Genomic DNA, 19,323 nt, shown 5'->3' on the forward strand with positions numbered 1-19,323 from the left:
CAAGACCTGTCTGGATTCCAAAGATTGGGGATCTAGTCAGAGAGAAGATCGAGGTTAAGAAGGAATTTGGGCCTTCTTACAGAAAAGCAGTACCTGTCTTAGCTGTCAGCGGAACAAGATCAGTTGTACTACCGCCCCTTGCTGGTAAAAAGGAGAACCGAGTTGTATCTATCGACCTGGTAAAACCACAATCATGTGGCCTATAATAAGTAGTAGGCCCAGTGGACTCCCAAGAAATAGCAGAAGACCAAATCTTGCTACAATCCAAGAGGTTCAAACTGAAAGACTAATCACATTTGATAAACCTGCAGTGAATAAAAAAGGACTATGCAACAAAGCAATGGAACTTGTGCCTCTTGAAACCCAAATTGCAACAGTTCGGCAAGAAACACCTGTCTAAAACGATGTAGCCTCAGACTATGCTAATGAAACAAAGAAAAATCAAAAAGCAAATAAGAATCCGGAAGCAATTCCAACAATTGACAGAACTGCATCTGGCTACTTCATCCATTTCGATGACTTTTCTGAAGATCCAAGCGAGCCTGAAGAAACGCCAGCAATAAAAACTTTCAAAGACAAAGTAACTGAACTTTTTCACCAACTAAAAGAAACATATCTGATTTCACCATGGATTGAATTTTGGATTGCGTTAGGTGTACTTTTCCTCCTGCTTTGGCTCATCGTGGTTCTATGTTTGGGAAAATTCATTAATGGAACATATAGTACAATGGACACAGCAAGTCAGAACATCAACTTGGTCCTAAAGCCTCACACATCCTCTCACATCGAGAAAAGAGAACTGTCACCAGTGAACATCACAGCCAATCCAATACCCGGTGGGGTAGCATGGGACAAAACGGATTATGAAATCTATGGCCCGATTGAGCTTTTGAAATATCCACACCAATTAAAGGTTTCCTTAAGTGACTTTGTGACACCGAGTACTTTCTCTGATGATTGGGACTTTGAAAATATTAATAATATGATGTCAGATTTAGTAATGTCAGCAAAATTTACAGAACATGATTATTTGCAGGGTTCATCAAATTATGAAGTTATATTGTTATAATCATTTTGGCAATCACTATTTGCATAAATCTGCTCAACCTAGAAATGTTCTAAATTATAATCAATGGGAACATTGTCCAACACCGCCAAAAGGCAGTTCAAAAACATTTTATGAGAAATTCACATACTTCTCAGGGTTTAACAACAGTGATCCAGAAACGTTTTATTTTAAAATGTTAAATAAGACGGGAATGAAACCAATGTTGACAAATACTAAATTGATTTATTCTGAAAAGTTTTATGACAAAATGTCTACATTTGGTTTTGAATTTTGGAAAAACAACATTGAAACAAAAACAATCTGGGGTTCAAAAGACTGGAAGGTACAAGGTTCAGAAGCACTATTTAGAGCCTGCATGATCCCAGAACAGATAATATTCCTGAATGACACAATTCAGCAAACAACCTGTCTTGGCCTAGCCAAGATAAAAGATTTAAACAAACCGTCTATTCCAAAGCCCATACATGATAGTAATAGCATTACAGATGTGGAGATAGACGTATCCCATATTTTACACCAAAACAGAACAAATCCTGATTGGAAAAAATGGTTTATCTGGCCCACAGACACAAATAACTGTCAAGATAGATTCCTGAACAAAACACAGGGGTTTAAACAGGCCAGGCCAGACCCTAGATACTCCCAGAGACAACATCCAGGGATAGTTACAACATACAGTGTAGGGAAACTATGCCTCGAATGGCTACAGAAATCCACACTGGCTGAAATTAAGCAACACTTGACTTTACTTAAAGACGGTGCTGACTTGCGTGATTTCATACTGGGACCACGCAAACAGCGTCAAAAACGTTTCATATACGCCGATATATACGCTGCTTACAACGAAGCTTGGAAAATAACACAAATTGAAACAGCTGAAAAAATACGAGAAATTGATCGTATAAATTTAGAAAAATCACTTTCTGTAGTGGACAATGGGTTAACGACTCTGTCCTCCAGAATATATTCACTGGACAGCATTGTATCATCTTCTATTGATATAATAGAGCAGGACTTACTAATGTTACAACATGGTCAGTCCCAATTGTGTTCTATTGTACAACTTGGTTGGACGTTGCAAAATCTGCGTTCAGGCTACGTGCCATGGCGTTTAATCAACGTAACGTCATTATTCTCTATCTTTAACCTTACTGATAAACAAATCAATTTGGCACAAAAAGGAGCAGACTATACGATTCGGAGCACTGAAAAACTTGGGAGATTACCATTGACAATGTCAGAGAGACCTGTCATTGAATGGATAATACATGGAACGATTACAATCCCAATAATAACTTTCCAGTTTAAGTATTGCCAAAAATATATACCAGCAGGCCTGTATGAAAGGTTGGGTAAAGGATACATCAAAACAACCTGGGATTTACCTTACACACACAAATGTTATAGTGAAGGGAAAAAATAGGTATTCCTTAGTGGTAATAATTGTAAAAAATCACTAAGCGGTACACTCCTGTGTCAAGGTATTAACTTGCATGGAGCCTGCGAAGGGTCTTCAAATAACCTTTCATGTCACCTGCATGGCACTCCTGCAAAACCGATAGAGCCATTTTTCAGACAGCTTTCCAACGGCAGTTATGTTCTAATAAGTGACCACAGCTGTTGTGGGATGGTGCCAGGAAAAGCCTATCTCGTAACCGTCACTTCCAGGGTCATTTGCTGCATGCAAGTATTGTATCCAAACAGCATTTCAGATATGGAGGCTGCGTTATGGCCTTCCTTGAATATCTCTTCTATTCGAATTGATACTTTAAGCAGAATGAAATCCATTCTTTTACAGACAACTGTCCCTTTAACCTCGTCCAAAGAGACGTATGATCTGCAAGTTGCAATGACAGCGGCAGAGATACATTCCCTATTATCAACAAATTCCCCCATACATTTCGTAGAAATGTTAAGCCAAATTTTAAACATGTCTGATACCAGTGGCATCGCACATGTATTTAAGACAATTTTTTCGGGACTGTTAACACCCTTTGAAACAGTTCTGGGCATTTTTCCGAATTTTGTCCATTCTGTATTTGGCGGCCTGCCTCTTCTTTTGGGACTCGTAGCAGGAGTTTTATTTTTGATCCTTCTGCTCCGATATGGCAGGCCAAGCCACAGACAAAACTCCAGCAACGATGGGAGAAACGATCCTAGCTATACGCTACCGGGACCGCATCACTAAAGTCCTCGGATTAGCCAGGCTAAGAGATCTAACTGCAACCTGGTTTCTTTCATTCAGACCTATCTGGCAAGATTGCATCTTACCTGTGCGTCGATGTCTGCTATGCGGAGAAGAATGTGTGTTGGACGTCTGTCTTACACTACCATCAGCAGTACCAATGGATATAGATACCTTGCTAGGTCCGGTAACGACTCATGCATCGTGTTGTCCCCAGCGGTTACCTATTCTGATGGCGGCATTCATTGAGACTTCACCATTACGAGTAGGTGGTGGTGAAGTACGAGAGGAAAGCAGCACCAAACAGGTACAACCGTCTGTGAGCATTGCTGATCCTGACATCGACGATAGCAATCATTCTCACATATGCACAATTTCAGCTTTTTCGAACTTGGTCGAACTTTCACCTGATGTTGTAGACCAATTTTTTGCAAGCCTGTCTGATATGATGTTCTCCCCTGAACAAAAAGAATAACTTTTAAAACAACGAGCACACAGCGCTCCCTGAACTCTGAATTTGGCCTTCAGTTTTGATAAACAAGACTACTGAAAACATTTGGAACTATTTTTTCCCCTGAAAATGAAATTATTTTTTTCCACTTCCAAAATATTTACTTTTTTATGGCACACAGTAAACTGCTTAAAGTAGAACTATTCTTAGAGAACAGAGCTTCTATTTTTAGGACAACTAGAGACAATATTTTACCTCAGCCTCTAGCACATGTACAGCATTTGTATAAATATGTGATGGAATGGTCTCGACCTTCTTTTCTGTATTTAGAGCCATTTCATGTGTAATTTGCGCAATTCATTCAGCTGAGATATATATGCATTTAACTGAATGATACCACTGCTTAAAAAACGTACAGTACCAATACTCATTTTCGTGTATATACCATACACCATTTCAAATGCACTTTATGTATTTTGGGGTGGGTTGGAAAACACATGCATTATTATATGTTTACTATTGCTTAGTATTTTTAGTAATGATTGACATAATACGTGGAGTGGGTGTTGTGTTTCTATCTAGGACCCTAATTCGATATTCCCGATTTATGCCCTTATGTGGTTATAATAAATAATATCCTTATAAAGGCATAAGAATCATATCCATATTTAGTATTAGCCCATGCAGTCCAAATACGGCAAGGCTACTCCCATAGACTCCTAGAAAGCACAACGTGTTCTTTAAACAAACCAAGCCTCCAGCAGCCCGGGAATTCCCCCTGCTTTTGTTTTGATTTGCACAAGAACTCTTGGAGTCCAGAAAGAACTGTTAGTTCTTAGTGACGTCTTATGTCCAACCTTACGTCAAACACGGCACCTTTCAGGTATAAATATACCAACGTTGCCTTAAGCAAACACACGGTGGTTTGGAGCAGAGTGGCTATCTACTTGCCTGACGCCCAGCTGATGCGAGAGCCGAAGGAAGCCGACCCTCTCTTGACGCATTGAGAGAGACGCTGTCTTTTTCTCCAGCCGAGAAAATCCAGCTCCGGTGTTTCCAGTCACCCTTGCGGGTTACTGGGAGATCGAGTCCTGAGAGAGAGATACAAGACCTCCTACATTCTATTACCAAGGTACGGAGCTGACTAAACCCTTAAAGAGATTTCTTGATTCAGATTCTTGGCAAACCAACTTAACTTAAACTGCTACTTACTTACTCCTTCCCACGTATTAGGCTTAGGTCAGGTACACCGGGGTAGGCATATATTAGAAGCACCAGTTGAGTACGTTAGTCAATGTTTTTATGTATGTATCTATTTTATCCATTTAAAGTATCATATGGCTAAGAAACCATATCAATGCTTTTACAGTATTATTTTATAATACTCCTTTTACTGTACGCACTTTACTTCATGATAAGTATTGCAATTGTGGCAATTCATTTCTCTTGCATGAGAAAGAAGACTGCTCAATAAATAACACCTTTTATTGAAAACGCCCGTCTCTGTATTTCTCTGCACTCTGGTGAAACTAAGTATGCACGATTGACTGTGTGAAATAGTTGTCTATTGTTTTCACACGACTCTAGAGATACACTCTTTATTCTGAGGGAGCAAAGTTGTCATGTTTATGCAGTTGTCAGAAGCTAATCCCTTCTTGTCTAAATCAGGAGAGTTAACTCTTTCCTGAACATTCGAGAAAGTTTCTAGTGACCTCTGGGCTAGCTGGCAAAACTAATTAAGTCTAATATAGTCAGTAGAGACCTAGTTGACCTCAGTCCTACGTCTACACTGCTGTTTATATTATTCCAATGCGCAGAGCCTATTGGGAATATAGGAACTACACTACAACGTAAAGGCGGCGCATTGCTGGAGTTGCGTCACAAGCGCGATGCAGCTCCAGCAATGCTCTGGAGGGCCCTATCTTTGCAATGCTGCGTCAATCCTTACGCCTGCTTCAAGCAGGCGCAGGGTTTTGACACAGCAGGGGCTCAAAAGTGACTGAGTGAAATCTTGTAGATTTCACTCAGCCACTTTTAGAAGGCGTTCCTGCGCCGGAACGCCCCCCACATGCGCCAGAACGCCTACTTCTGGCGCAGGGCTTTACAACGTGGCGCATCTTCCAGATGCGTTACGTTGTAAATAACCTGCACCATGGAGCCGCTTTTGCGCCGCTTTTGCGCTGCCGCTGCGTCACAAAAGTGACGCAACTGCGGCGTAAAAGAGGCCAAGGGGCTTGTAAATCTGCCCTCTAGACTCCAACAGGCTTCCCACAACTTTTTAAAAATGCCACAGATCGCCTGCACACACTCTCAAACCCATCGCTACCAAGCATAATTTGAGGAGTGTCGAAAGGCCTTTTCCTCTTGTTTGGTCACATCACGCAACGGTCCCTGTCTTTAAACACCCTTATCACTTAAAAGACATTTAAAAATACTATTCCTCTGTCTCTAACTCGCTCATGGGCTAAAATGAACCGATATAGCTTTACTGGGGCATCGGACTGGATCGGACTGGCAGCTCATGTTCACTGATTTATTGACCTTTACCTTTATTTGATGATTGCTACACAAGGTCAGTTTGTAGGACGAACAGCTTTGGTTATTATGTGCATTACAGAAAGCCCAATCTGAGTCCACCTGAGCATGGTCAATTCATAGGGGCAGTGATAGATACCTCATTTGTGAGAGCTTTTTTCTTACTGGAACAGTTTAAGTGATAACAAAGTTTGCAAGAAATGCATCGCAACCAGAAAGAGAAAGGCTGAGATTCCTCCAAAATAGCTTCTTGCACCTTTTTTGGCATTCAGGCTCATTTGAAGATGAGAATACTGCAGTGGTGCCTTGAATTGTAATGGAATGAGTGCTATGGTCAGCAAAAGGGTAAAATTGTTAAGTGGGCTGCAGTGGTGGACTCAGCCAGAGAACTTAATCAGTGGGAAGCCTTTTATAAGCGATAAATAACAAAGGGATCCCTTTTTCTGGTCTTGGTAGTAGCTGGGACTAAATATATAGTCCCCCTACACCAACCTAGTTCTATGGTAATCGTGTCAGGGAAATGAATGTTAGGAGTGTTACCCCACAGAATAACAAATTTACAAATCTACCATGATTTGGACAATTTATGAATAATTATATGGCAACCAATTACAATACAGTTTCGACAAAGAATGAAGTAGAGAAAGGTTTTGCACTCTATGCAATTTATTATGAAAAAAGAGTTTTTTGTTCTGCTTACATTGTCACAATGTTGTTAAAATCAAGTTTTCATACAATTTATTCAAACATCACATTACATATTATTTCAACACACATTTGTTAAAAAAACATATTTAATAAAAACAAGAAAAACTGTTGACGCGGCGTTTCGGTGAAAACGTTGGTCACCTTCTTCAGGACAATGCTTTCTTTTATAAAAACAATCTATTTTGAAAAATATATAAAAAAAAAATGTATTACAATATTATACTAGTTTTTAGGGACAAAACCTTAATACCACAATCTTTGATTGGCCATATACTGACATGAATAGTATGTTTTTCTAATACTGCAATTCTATTAGATTTCATAACTTAGAAGAAAAAACCGAGTGTGACTTTCTAAACATTACAGATCACAACAAAGCATCTCCTAACATTTGTTATTCTATGGACTCCTGTTTTTGACACATTGATTTTTACAAGAAGAACTTAGTTCCAACCTCTAAATTATATCCCAGACATTACATTGTACTTACTTTATGGATATACTCCAGGTTGCAGCTTTAATTTAAAAGAATCGTACTGGAAAACTGTTTGTTTACACCAATTGTTCCGTAGTACTATAACAAAAAGATGAGATTGAAATTGGTCAATATTTCTGATGTTCGATAATAGATCTGCCACTAGATTTACTATAGGTCATCTATATACCTTATTTGAGCTGACTCTTTGGTATGTCCAGCTGACCCAACAGTTTTTTCCAATTTAGTTCCTGTGGGTTTGGAGGTCAAATATTGTGCCTCACTGTTAGGAGAAAGTTTTTCTAACTTCAGTTTTACAACACTTTTTCATTATTCAGCGATTTAATGATTTTTCAAGTACTGACCTTAGTTAAGATATCTTTCAATAACGCTATGGGGTTCTGTTTGTAATCTCTACCCGGTTGATGGGCTGGGATGGTATCTGTTCCTCAAGTATGAAGTTTCTAGTCAATTCTAGATGACTGGACAGACAAATGAAATTATTATTTATTTGTTGTTGCTCTAAGTGAGCAGGGCTCTATACACAAGGGTGCGGATCTTACCTCAGGTGCTTATATTATATTGTTTTCCAGAGTCTTGGACGGACGGTCATTGTGTCTTTAGATTAAATACTGAAAGGACACAATTTACTGATATCAGTATGGGTTATCCTTTTTATTTTTCATTCATTGTACTAATATAAGGATAGTTGTATGTTACCTTTGTTGCATTGATGTCAGTCTTCCTATTTATAAATTTACAACATCCAATGCTTGCCTGATTTTAAAATTTCAGGATTGCTGAAAAAATGGAAAAACAAGAAAGTTTTATTTAATTTTAACTAAAGGATTATTTTTGTTAGCTATTATTAGGTTCCCTACTCTACTAAACTTACTTGTATTTTCCAGTATTCCTTTCCACGACCGTCCTCCGTCAAGGGTCTACTGCAACTGAGTTCGATGCCCTGTTTGTTGGCCCTTTTATATTCGTTGTAATTGGATAATTGGTTTTTTAATTGATACTGCTTTAGCCTCGTTGTTGTCGATGTGATGCTTGGTCATGTTTATGTGTCGGCCATCTTGGAATAGGTTTATCCCCAAAATGCCTTTACTAATTCTGGTCGAGTATCTTTTTATTTAAGGAGTTTCTCCTTATTTTTATATTCTATGTCATAGTCCCTTTTTGGAAAAACCGCGGAGCGGCATTTCCTCATTTTTTTGAAAAAATCGCATAAACACGCCTTGCTTGGTTCGTGGGCTCTCTCATTTTGCTCATTTCTAATATGTCGGCCATCTTGGAATAGGTTTATCCCCAACGTGCCTTTTCTAATTCTGGTCGAGTATCTTTTTTATTTAAGGAGTTTCTCCCTATTTTTATATTCTATGTGGTTCTCCCTATTCGGAAACACCGCGAAGCGGCATTTCCTCATTTTTTGAAAAAAATCACATGGATACGCCTTGCTTGGTTCGTGGGCTCTCTCATTTTGCTCATTTCTAACTAATGGTGTTTTTATCAACAGTGTGCACACCACATTATTATTATCAGTTGTGCTCCCTGTGTGGGTTATGTTTCTATTTACGCTTATGGTCTCGCTTATTGCTGTGACGCGAAGCGTGAGTAAGTTGTTTCTTTTGTGATCGCCATATTGGAAGATCCAGAGGAATGTTTTTGGGAATAGTTTATACGATAAATTTGTATGTTGGTACTGGATACAGGAGGTTCCGTTTATTGATTTAAATATGCTCCTGTTATATTCTCCTTCATTGACTTTACGTATTTTGCATTTTCTGATCAAGAGTACATATTTTAGTCCACAGTATTACTTTCGCCTCTGACTAAACTATCTGTGGGGCTGAGTTTACCTCTTGTATTCCCTACTTGTTGTTAATTCTACTGTATTTGGGAAATTAGAGGATCATCTCCCATTCCTCTCGATTATTTAAACCGTTTTTAAATGTTTGAAATTTGGACATATAATACTGTTCCCTCTTTTTTCGTTTAGTATTTAGGTCACCCCCTCTATTATTAAGTCTCACAGCTTCTAGAATACACCATCTGATGTCATCCTCTTTATGTCTGTTTGCTATCCAGTGATCTACTAACGGTGCATTGGGGCGTTTAGTTCGAATGGCAGATCTATGTTCATTAAGCCTCAGCCGTATTTCTCTTGAGGTCTCGCCAATATATGCTTTCTCACAGGGGCATTTAATCATGTAAATTACATTTTGAGTTTTGCAATTTACTAGACTCTGTTGTTTGTGGTTTATTTCTTTATACATGATATTCGGCCCTTTTATGATCAAGTCGCAATTTTTGCAGCTACCACACGGAAAATTTCCAGTGATGGTTTTGCCATCTAGGGTTCTTATATTGTTTCTGGTCCCTTTATCAGGATAAGTATGTACTAAACAATTCCTGATGGTTTTATTGCGTCTAAACGCATATATTGGTTTTGGTAACGGACCTGTATTGTCACTAGTCAGTAGATTCCAATTTCTATTTATCAGGTTTTTTACTTTATTGGTTATAGTGGAAAAATTGGTCACACAAACCAATTTGTTTTCTTCGTTTTCTCTTTGCTGTTTTGGTTCAAACAGGCTGTCCCTATTATAATATTTAGCTCTCTTGTAAGCTTTCTTTACCATATTCTTTGGATATCCCCTTTCAATAAATTTGTTAGTTAATATTTTAGCATGTTTCCCAAATTCTTGCCTATTTGTACAGTTTCGTTTTACCCTGAGGCATTGTCCAAAGGGTATATTGTTTTTTTGGCTAGCCGGGTGATTACTTTCATAATGCAACATGGTGTTGCGATCTGTCGGTTTGCAGAACAGTTCAACTTGTAGGCTGCCTTGTACATTTTTAATTTTTATATCCAGAAAATTACAGGTGTTGTTGCTGTATGAGGATGTAAATTTTAAATGACTATCCCCTAGATTGATCCATTGGATGAATGCTATTAGGTCCTCCTCATTTCCTTTCCATATAAAAAAAACATCGTCAATGAAGCGGGACCATCTATCGATGTTTTCAAAGAATGGGGCCGCTTCATTGAAAATGTGTTTCTCCTCAAAGGAAGCCACATAAAGGCAAGCCAAGCTTGGGGCACAGGTGGCTCCCATGCTCGTCCCTTTAGTTTGTCTAAAGAACTCATCTTTAAACAGAAAATTTTTATTTTTCAGAATTATCTTTACACAGTCTACTATGAATTTTGAGTGATCTGATAGTTCGTCATCTTGGTCTTTTAAAAGATTACTTATCATGGCAATGGTGTCATTTTGTGGAATATTTGTGTATAGTGCCTCAATATCGAGGGTCACTAGCCACTCCTTTTGTGAGTCAAAAGATGTATTTTCAATTTTTTCAATCATGTGAGTTGTGTCCTTAATATAGGCTCGTTGTACTGTCACAAGTGGTTGGATAAATTTGTCTACATATTGACTCAATGGTTCTGTCAATGACTTAAGACTAGACACGATTGGGCGCATGGGCGGATCTGTTAAGCTTTTATGCACTTTTGGTAGACCGTACATGGCCGGTATCGTGGGGGTATCATATTTCATATAATTGAACTCTTCCTGGGAAATAACTTAATCCTCAAGGGCAAAGTTCTGACGATTTTTTATCAGTTTCCCTAGATCTAACCATTCTTGTCTATTACTCACAGAGTAATGGTCTGGGTTATTTAAAAGGTCTTTCATTCTCCTATCATAGTCTATTGTGTCCATGACGACAATGCTGCCACCTTTGTTGCCAGGTTTTATGGTAATCTCGTTTGCTTGTTCCAGATTTTTTAATGCAATTTTTTCTTTTTGGGATAAGTTGTTTTTTTAAGGCCTTTCCTTGGCTGACCTTGGTAACAGACACTTTCCTTGAGGGTTTGGGGAGCTCACCTGTTTTTGGTGTCATTCAGTGCTCTGTGGAGAGTTCCAAAAACAACTATGCATATAAATCTCCTCATGTTAATGGTTGTGTGATTTGCATTAAAGTCAATATTCCTTTCCTTTCTTTTTGCCAAATGAGGTTTGGATTTATAAGACCCATAATTGCACGATTCATTAAATAAAGAAGTGAGTAGAACTAAGGTCTCTTACCTAGAGCAGCAATGCAATGTGAATCTTTCACAGGGCTTCCCGCAGAGGAAACTGTCTGTCAGTAAGTCTTCTCCAATAGAAGGAAAGTGTGATGGTTGATTTCCTAAGCAGAAAATTATCAGTCAGTCCCAAATACGAAAGTCATCAGGAGGTGTTTCTTCAATATCTCAGAGCTGGGAGCTCCAAATGATAGAGTATTTTGTGACTCATTTCATAAAGAAATGCAGCCTTTTTTTTTTACCTCAGACTGTTCCCTACCCTGGAATCCCCGAGAGCTGGTTTGATAATAAATCTGAATTTTCCACCTGTACATTGGCTAATGAAAAATGATTTTCAAAATGTGGTTTCATCATTCTCAGGTTGCTCTGATTTGGGGAAGGTGGCATTGCTACCCAGACCTTCTGGTCTTTGAACTCCATTTCTTCTTCCTCTCCAGGAGGACCATTTGTTTCAGGGAGGGCGAGAGGTTCTGCACCCTTCCCTCAAGAATTTAAGCCTTCATGTGTGGAGTCTGGTCCGAGAGGCTAATATTTAGTCTTACAATGTTCAGGAAGAGGGTCTTGATCCTGTTCTCTCCACCCTTTATTATGGCTGTGTTTTATGGTAGATGGGTAATCTTTACCGCTTGCTGTAGGAAGAACTGTGGATCATCTTAATGGTGGTGTACTGCAGTTTCTACTTTTTCCAGCTTCTTAGATTGAAAATGGTCTGAATTTTAACGCAATAAAAGGGTAAATAAAGACTCTTTTTGCATGTCTGTTGTACTATGACAGGGGTTCATTATTTAAAGTCTCTGTTGTAGTTCAGTTTCCTCAAGGATTTCAGAATAAGTGTGTCCAGTTCCCTTTGAAGACCCTGAAGGCGATTTAAATTTCGTTCATACTATTTTGGTGCAGCAGCCTTTTGAGCCTGTACATTCTTACTCTCTTAATTTTTTGTTGCATATTTTTTTTCTTTCTTATGTTTTTACGTCTTTCTTCAAGTAGTAATTAGTTTTGAAGAGTAGAACTTCTTCCTTAACTAAGATGGATACTGAATTTCATATCTCACAGCTGACTTTACTTGCCATAATTTTATCTCCCTTCTCATCCAACTAAGGAGGAGGAGATATTACATAGATTAATATGACCCAATTGTTGAGATTTGACAATAACATATTGATTAGACATCAAGGTCACCAGTTTGGCAAGGCTGTTAGAAAACACCCCTTTTCCATATGGGTGAATTGACAGTTAGATATCCTTCTATGCTGGTGTGAAAGAGGTTCCTGAGGATCCTATGCTCATGCCACTACGTGTACAGCAGCAACTTCCACACTTTTAAAAGGAGTTTGTGTGCACTCTATTTGTAAAACAGCAACATTAATTATTGCGTGTTTTCTGAGGAGGGATAACAGCAAGTTCAGCTGGGCAAGGCTGCAGTCCTTCCTGTTTAACAGTAGCTGTGATGTTGCTCAACCTTCATTATGTATTGTGTTGTGGGGATACTTCAGGACAACTCCACCTCCCATGTTGAATGCTTTTATTTCCTTTCATTCATTTTGTATTTCTTTTGGCTTCACCCTCTATGTTCTTTGCTTTGCTGAAGTATTGAAAAACTCTTGGGTTGGAAATGGGGTACTAACTCCACGGAGCTATGTGATATGTCTTTTTGGCATATTGATTCAGCTACATCAGAAGTGGTAAAGTAGAAGTAGCTATGGGAAAATCTTTAGCTATAGTCATGCACATGTAAATAGTTTCAATCAATGAATATGTGGGAGCTCATGTAGCCATTTACAAGAATGTTAATATGTAACTGGTGATTGTACGTTTAGTGTTGTGTATGTGATATAATGTTAAGGCAAAACAGCAAAAGATCATCAAGATGGGATGCAACAACAGTAATTCCTTTATTCGTGCTTTGTGAGAAAAATGGTTTCTTACATCCAATTCGTAAAGAGAAAGGAATGCTTCACAAGAAAAAGAGCATTTTCATAAAGTCAAGTTTCTTGCTCCAGGGACTGGGCTTGCAATTTCTAACACAAAGTTGAAGGCCAATCAATTACTCAGGTATGGCTACTGATCATGTGGAGCATTTTGGGCCCTCAAATTACAAGCAATCACAAAAAGGGATTGATTATTCACATCAATACATAATATCCGAATTTTAAGACTTACTTTTATCCAATTTCAAATTCTAGGGGTCAAGAGACGACATAAGCACCACTGGGGGATCTCAAAATCAGGCAGCAATGAAACACGCAAACTCTGTGGATACATCCTTTTCAAAAGATGTTCTGAACTCAATAGCAGGTACCAAGTACATGTCAGAAAGGTTTTTTTAAATGTTGGTGTACTATTTTATGCTGTTTGTCTTGTCTGTAATTGTGTAGCTGTACTCACGGTGCCTTCTATTCATTGGTGCTTTCTGTAAAGAGGTGCCATACATTCCATTCCATTATCATGTTCAAGTTTCTGTTTACATCAATATCTATTTTCAATAGATATATTTTGATGACTTTTAATATAAGTAAGCATCATTGAGGATTTCGATCCACTTCATAAAGTAGAAAGTCAGGCTGAAGCACAAGCAACAAGAGTCTACTGCTTAAATAAAGAAATCAATCAATTAACCAATCAGACAATCAATACGTCAGTTAATCAGAGTTTAATGTTTACATATTGATAAGTGCCACACAGTCTTGAAATGGTGGAATCATGCATTGTTGTGCCAGAGGAAGGCTTCCTCCATTTTCATTCACTGTGAACATGGCCAAATAGTTTGGGATGAACTGCCTCTTTATTGTGGCAGGACTACAATTGATTCGTATGTTTGTTTACTGCCTGTAATGCGGCAGGGAGCAAAACTGTTGAATGGAATATGAGTAGGGTAAGTACCAGTGCTGAAGCTTAAAGGAAAATATTTCCGTTCTAAGCATTACGTCTTGAGTTATCTATGGTGAGCATATATGCTAGAGCGATCTCTAACATAATAAGGTGGGCATCCAATCTATTACACACATTCCCTGGAACTTTGAGATAGCTATTAAAACTGGAGACATTTGGAAGTGAACCGGCACAGTATATATTTAATAAGGACCTTAATATAGCTCATAAGGCGTCCCAATGCACACTAGCACGTTTGCAGGCTTGGACTCCAGTACATTTGAAACTCCTTTTAAAAAACTCCACACCAAGATTGAGTTTTGAACTAGATATTGAATATTGTAGCCAACTAAAGCATTATAATCCTTTTGAGAAAAATAAAGTGTATAAGTCTCATGAGCAGTATCATTACTTCCAATTAGAACATAGAGTGAGGCGTTTTATTCTCCTCTTGCGTCTGGGAATTCTTCCACTAAAAATGTTTACCTCTAAATGGAATACTCTAGAAAATTGCTCAGGTATATGTGATTTATGTATTGGAGGAACGCAAGATCTCACTCACGTGTTGCTGTCCAAATCCAATTTTGGTAGAGGCCCGCTTTCGGTTTATAAAGCCCATTCATTTCAGATGTAATGCCATCTCAACCCAAGATTTAATCAAGCTATGTATGTCTCCCCCAAAGGAATTGTCTGTTATAGTTTGTTCAAGTTTTTAAAAGGTTTTTAAAAATTGTTTTAAAGCGTATACAAATAATTGTTTTACTTTATATTTTTTATTTGTAGACCTCAGTAGAGGTCTGAATCAAATAAAACTATTGATGATTAAAGAAAATTCTATCATGTCCTGTGATGTATTTCAGTTACTTATCCCAAGTGTTATGTCTTTACCCAGACAGAGAAAACATAGTTTTCTGCGTCATAGTGTCTAGGTCTGGGACCAATGATCAAGCCCGGTAAGGCTAGACACAATGTTACTTCTGTTATCATTCAGAAGGTCATGGCCTAGCAGTTTATTCTGGGCTGTCAATTATGACTGAGGACACGTATTATGGTTGGTCCCTGTCTGTAATTGAACAGTGTGCAAATTTTAATAGGATGAAATGTGCCCAGAATTTTTACTAGTGGCTGTGTTTAATTCAGGCATTGCTTTTATCACATTGTGCACTGTACAGTAAAAATATAAAAGGAACATTGAAATTGAGTACAGCATGCACATCACACATTACATTTTAGTCTAAAATGAGATCCAATTAACAGTCCAGCACCATAAAGAAGAGATAGCTTTGTATTGCGGGTTGTATGCATGAGTTGTCCATAAAGGCTATTGTGAACATAGAACATGGTTTACATAATACTAGGTCTGGGTGACATTTAAATTATGCCACCGTAATTCTGGTAATTTGGGGTTTTGTTGCACTTTTTACAGGAAATTCCCCAATACAAGTGTTAGAAATGGGATTTCTGGTTGGCTAAGGCTTGCGGCAAAGCCAGGCAGAAACCACCACTCTAGTCAGGGCAAGGGAGTCACACGCCAAAATAACCCCTGCTCACCCCCTTGGTAGCTTGGCATGAGCAGTCAGGCCTATCTCGGAGGCGATGTGTAAAGCATTTGCGCATGCACACAGTAACAACATCCCAGGCACACTACAAAAGGAACTCCACACAAGGTTATATAAAAATAACTTTTGTATTATCAAAAACACATCAGATAGTATCACACAATATACATTGTGCCAACCAGCACGGGCAATATTCACACAGGATTATTTACACAGGACAGTGCCACGTGGGCCACTGTCAGGAGCAAGCACTTGTTAGAACTAGTACTAGAACAATTGTAGCACAAAGTAACAATGGTGGAACACCACCAGTAACCACTGGTAAAGGTAGGTACACACTACGCAATACTAATAACCATAGGCCTAGATCACGCAGGGATACAAACTCACTAGTATAACATACTAAGCAAAGCAAACCTCTAATCATGAGCACCTTTAGAAGTATAACACAAGCATAAAGGCAAAGCACATTACGCAGCATTCACATTTAGGCCTAAACAGTATAAATACAGTAGGCAATCACCTTGCGCCACATTTAGGGCACATAAACCACATTTAGGGCTTTGCGCCCTACCCACAAACCAGCCCCCCTGGCCAACTGGCCATCTCAAGGAGGGGCTCAAATGCCCTGTGTCCCGAATGTCAGGGCGCGCTGCCAATGCAGCGCCAGTCAGGGGTGCGCCATCTGCGCAAGCCTAAACGTTGCAGCTGCCCACTACTTGCTGGGCAGCTGAGGACAATCACAAGGGCCTAAATGCTGCAGCTGGCACTAAGTGCTGCGCAGCTGTGGAAGGCCAAGGTAGGGGCGAAGGAGTGCGCCTCACTCCTGAGTTCACCAAGAACAGGTCCCCTGAAAGAAAAGAACCTAAACGGCGCAGCTGCCCACTAATTGCTGGGCAGCTGGAAATCAAGAACTGCGACAGGGGCTCTCACTAGCCCCTCAGGACAAAGATTGCGCTAAACTGAGCCCTCCGGCTCTGGAAATACATGTCGCGCACTTTTGGAGCCCTCTAGGCTCTGGAAGAACCTGTGTACCGCGTTGGAGCCCTCTGGCTCTGAAACAAGATATGCCCCAAGGAGCCATGTAGGCTCTGAACATAATGGGGGCCTCGTTGGAGCCCTCAGGCTCTAGACAAAAATGGGGGCGGGGAGCCATCTAGGCTCCTGAAGAAAACATGCCCCCTGTCGTTGGGGCGGCCCTCTCGCAAGTGGGGGCCGCCCGGGTGCCGACAATGCACCCCAATATGGCAATGGACCTAGGGAAATTAGTGTGGCTGATTAACAGGCCCACGGGGGTAACGGGAAGCAATGCGGCCAGGCTGGAGCCCTCTCGGCTCTAAACAATGGGGGCCGAACATTGGAGCAGCCCACTGACAGACGGGGCCACTCCGACTTGGCACCCTACACTGGTGCCCCACAAGAGAGCCTGCTCCCTCCAGGAGCAGGGGCGCCCGGTAGCTTGGTCCCCCGCCCAGACCTTACTCACCGGGCTCCGGCACGGGGGCTCCTCACAGGATGCGGCAGCGCTTCTCTCTCTCTGGTGGCGGCCCCGGTGCTCTTCATAACTCACCGGAGCCCCGGGCCGCGAGAGGACATCTCTCGGCCGGCTGTTGGTTTCCTCATGGCTTCCTCGGGACTCGGACGCACTTCCGCTTCCGTCCTGCGGCCCCGCCCACAACCAGGCAGGCCGCGGGCGGCGGCGGCGGTAATACGGGCATCTAGATGAGGGGTAGGCTCCCTCGGTAGGAAACATAACCAGCGGGGAAGGCACCCGCTCAAATAATTAAATAAACGGGGTGGCTGCCGTATGTAAACGAAGGCGGGCAAAGTCGCAGGGTAGGCACCTGTGCACTCGGGGCAGACAAAGGGCAGGAGCGCTTCCCTCCGAGGGAAAACGACAGCGCTCTGCCCAGGTGTGAAAAATAAAGCGCTCACAAGGCGCTGGGGCACGGACAGCACCAAAAGGCCCCAGAGATGACCCCAACAACAAGGAGGGCCCAGCAATACAGGAAGGCTCCTGGGGTAAGGAAAAAGCTCCCAGCCATCCTCAGGCCAGGAAGAAGGGACCAAAAGAAGTCCTCCAGTATCCAGGGCATCCAGGGGCTGGGCAGGGCCCAGGGAGGCAAGCCTTCCCCTGGGCCCCAGCAGCAGCACGCCCCTGGTAGATTCAAGTCAGGAAACAAGAACCTTTTAAATGAGGTCACAGCCCCTTTTTATACACCATTTCCCTTTGTTTCCAAAGGTGCAGGCAAGGGGCAAACCAGATGAAACTGGTTCCTGAGCACTTTGTTTTGCTCAGCCCCTCTGCCTATTCACAGGATGGGTCAGGGACATCAGACACACCACAGGGGGTGGAGCCAGCATTGTGGAGGGAAAGCCCAGCCCTATTCAGGTCCCAGGTGCACTCCTCCCCGGCCATCAACATGCAGATCTCCCATTCACCATCGGGGCAGACCCATCCTAACTCTTGGAGCCAAGCACACCAGCCAGCTCCAGCCAATCACAAGCCAGCACATTCACTGCACAGGCACACCAACTTCTAGAAGTGGCACTTCCACACTAGACACATTAACGCCGCCCACATAATCGCGCATCATTCAATCTCACGAGTCCTCAAATACCAAACTCGAGCCTGCACTCCCCACACAACAGGAACTACCACAGACACATACATTCCCCATGCATTCCTATGGGAGGGCAGGCCAATCTCACAGCACATACACAGAGAGCTCATGCACTTTACACTGTACCACAGTGAAAAAGTGCGCAGAGGCCTAAAATCACCAACACCACGTTACCGAAACAGGCTAGGCAAAAGCAAAATGTTTCAAGGTGAACCTGCCAAAAGGGCCAGGTCCAACAACAAGCAGCTGTTCTTTGCGGTGCTTTCGATAAATGCATACCTGAGTCCAAAATTGAAATGAAGATGCATTTCATGCTAAACTATAGTGCGAAATAACAGCTTTGCATTTCGTATAATTTTGAGTAATTATGCATAATTTTGCCAAACTTTCACATAATTACTTTAAATCAAATTACGCGTTTTTTGCAAACCCCTACATAATACATGAAGTAATGTTGCTTTCAATTCTTTCTGATTGAAAATGAGATTATAATTTAGTTTTCGGTATACATTCTTTAAATACTTGCTCTGGAAGATGCTCATATGCGCAAAATGCATCCAGCATTAACTAGTGAATCAACAAATAAAAGAGCATTTTGCAATGCAGTGAAGCACATATGCTTCATTCCTTTATATGAGTAGAATGTATTTAATGGATCAATGGAAAAGAGACTGCTCTTCATTATTAATGTTGTGGCCAGCTGCTTAGGTCAGTCCATGGTGCAATCTGGACAGACTAACCAGGTCTCTGATGACA

General features: G+C 40.7%; 1 protein-coding gene across 7 annotated transcripts in view; it reads left to right on the forward strand.

Annotated features, from left to right (window-relative positions):
* Positions 1 to 19,323, forward strand: part of DOCK10 (dedicator of cytokinesis 10) — a 1,735,912-nt gene that overhangs the window by 1,391,551 nt on the left and 325,038 nt on the right. For all 7 annotated transcript variants that reach the window (XM_078665953.1, XM_078665951.1, XM_078665949.1 and 4 more), the window contains exon 34: positions 13,700 to 13,811. In XM_078665953.1, coding sequence (XP_078522079.1) covers positions 13,700 to 13,811 — 112 coding nt within the window. The remainder of the gene's footprint in view (positions 1 to 13,699; positions 13,812 to 19,323) is intronic.

Source organism: Lissotriton helveticus, chromosome 11, assembly GCF_964261635.1.
Source record: "Lissotriton helveticus chromosome 11, aLisHel1.1, whole genome shotgun sequence".
NCBI classification, from domain to species: domain Eukaryota; kingdom Metazoa; phylum Chordata; class Amphibia; order Caudata; family Salamandridae; genus Lissotriton; species Lissotriton helveticus.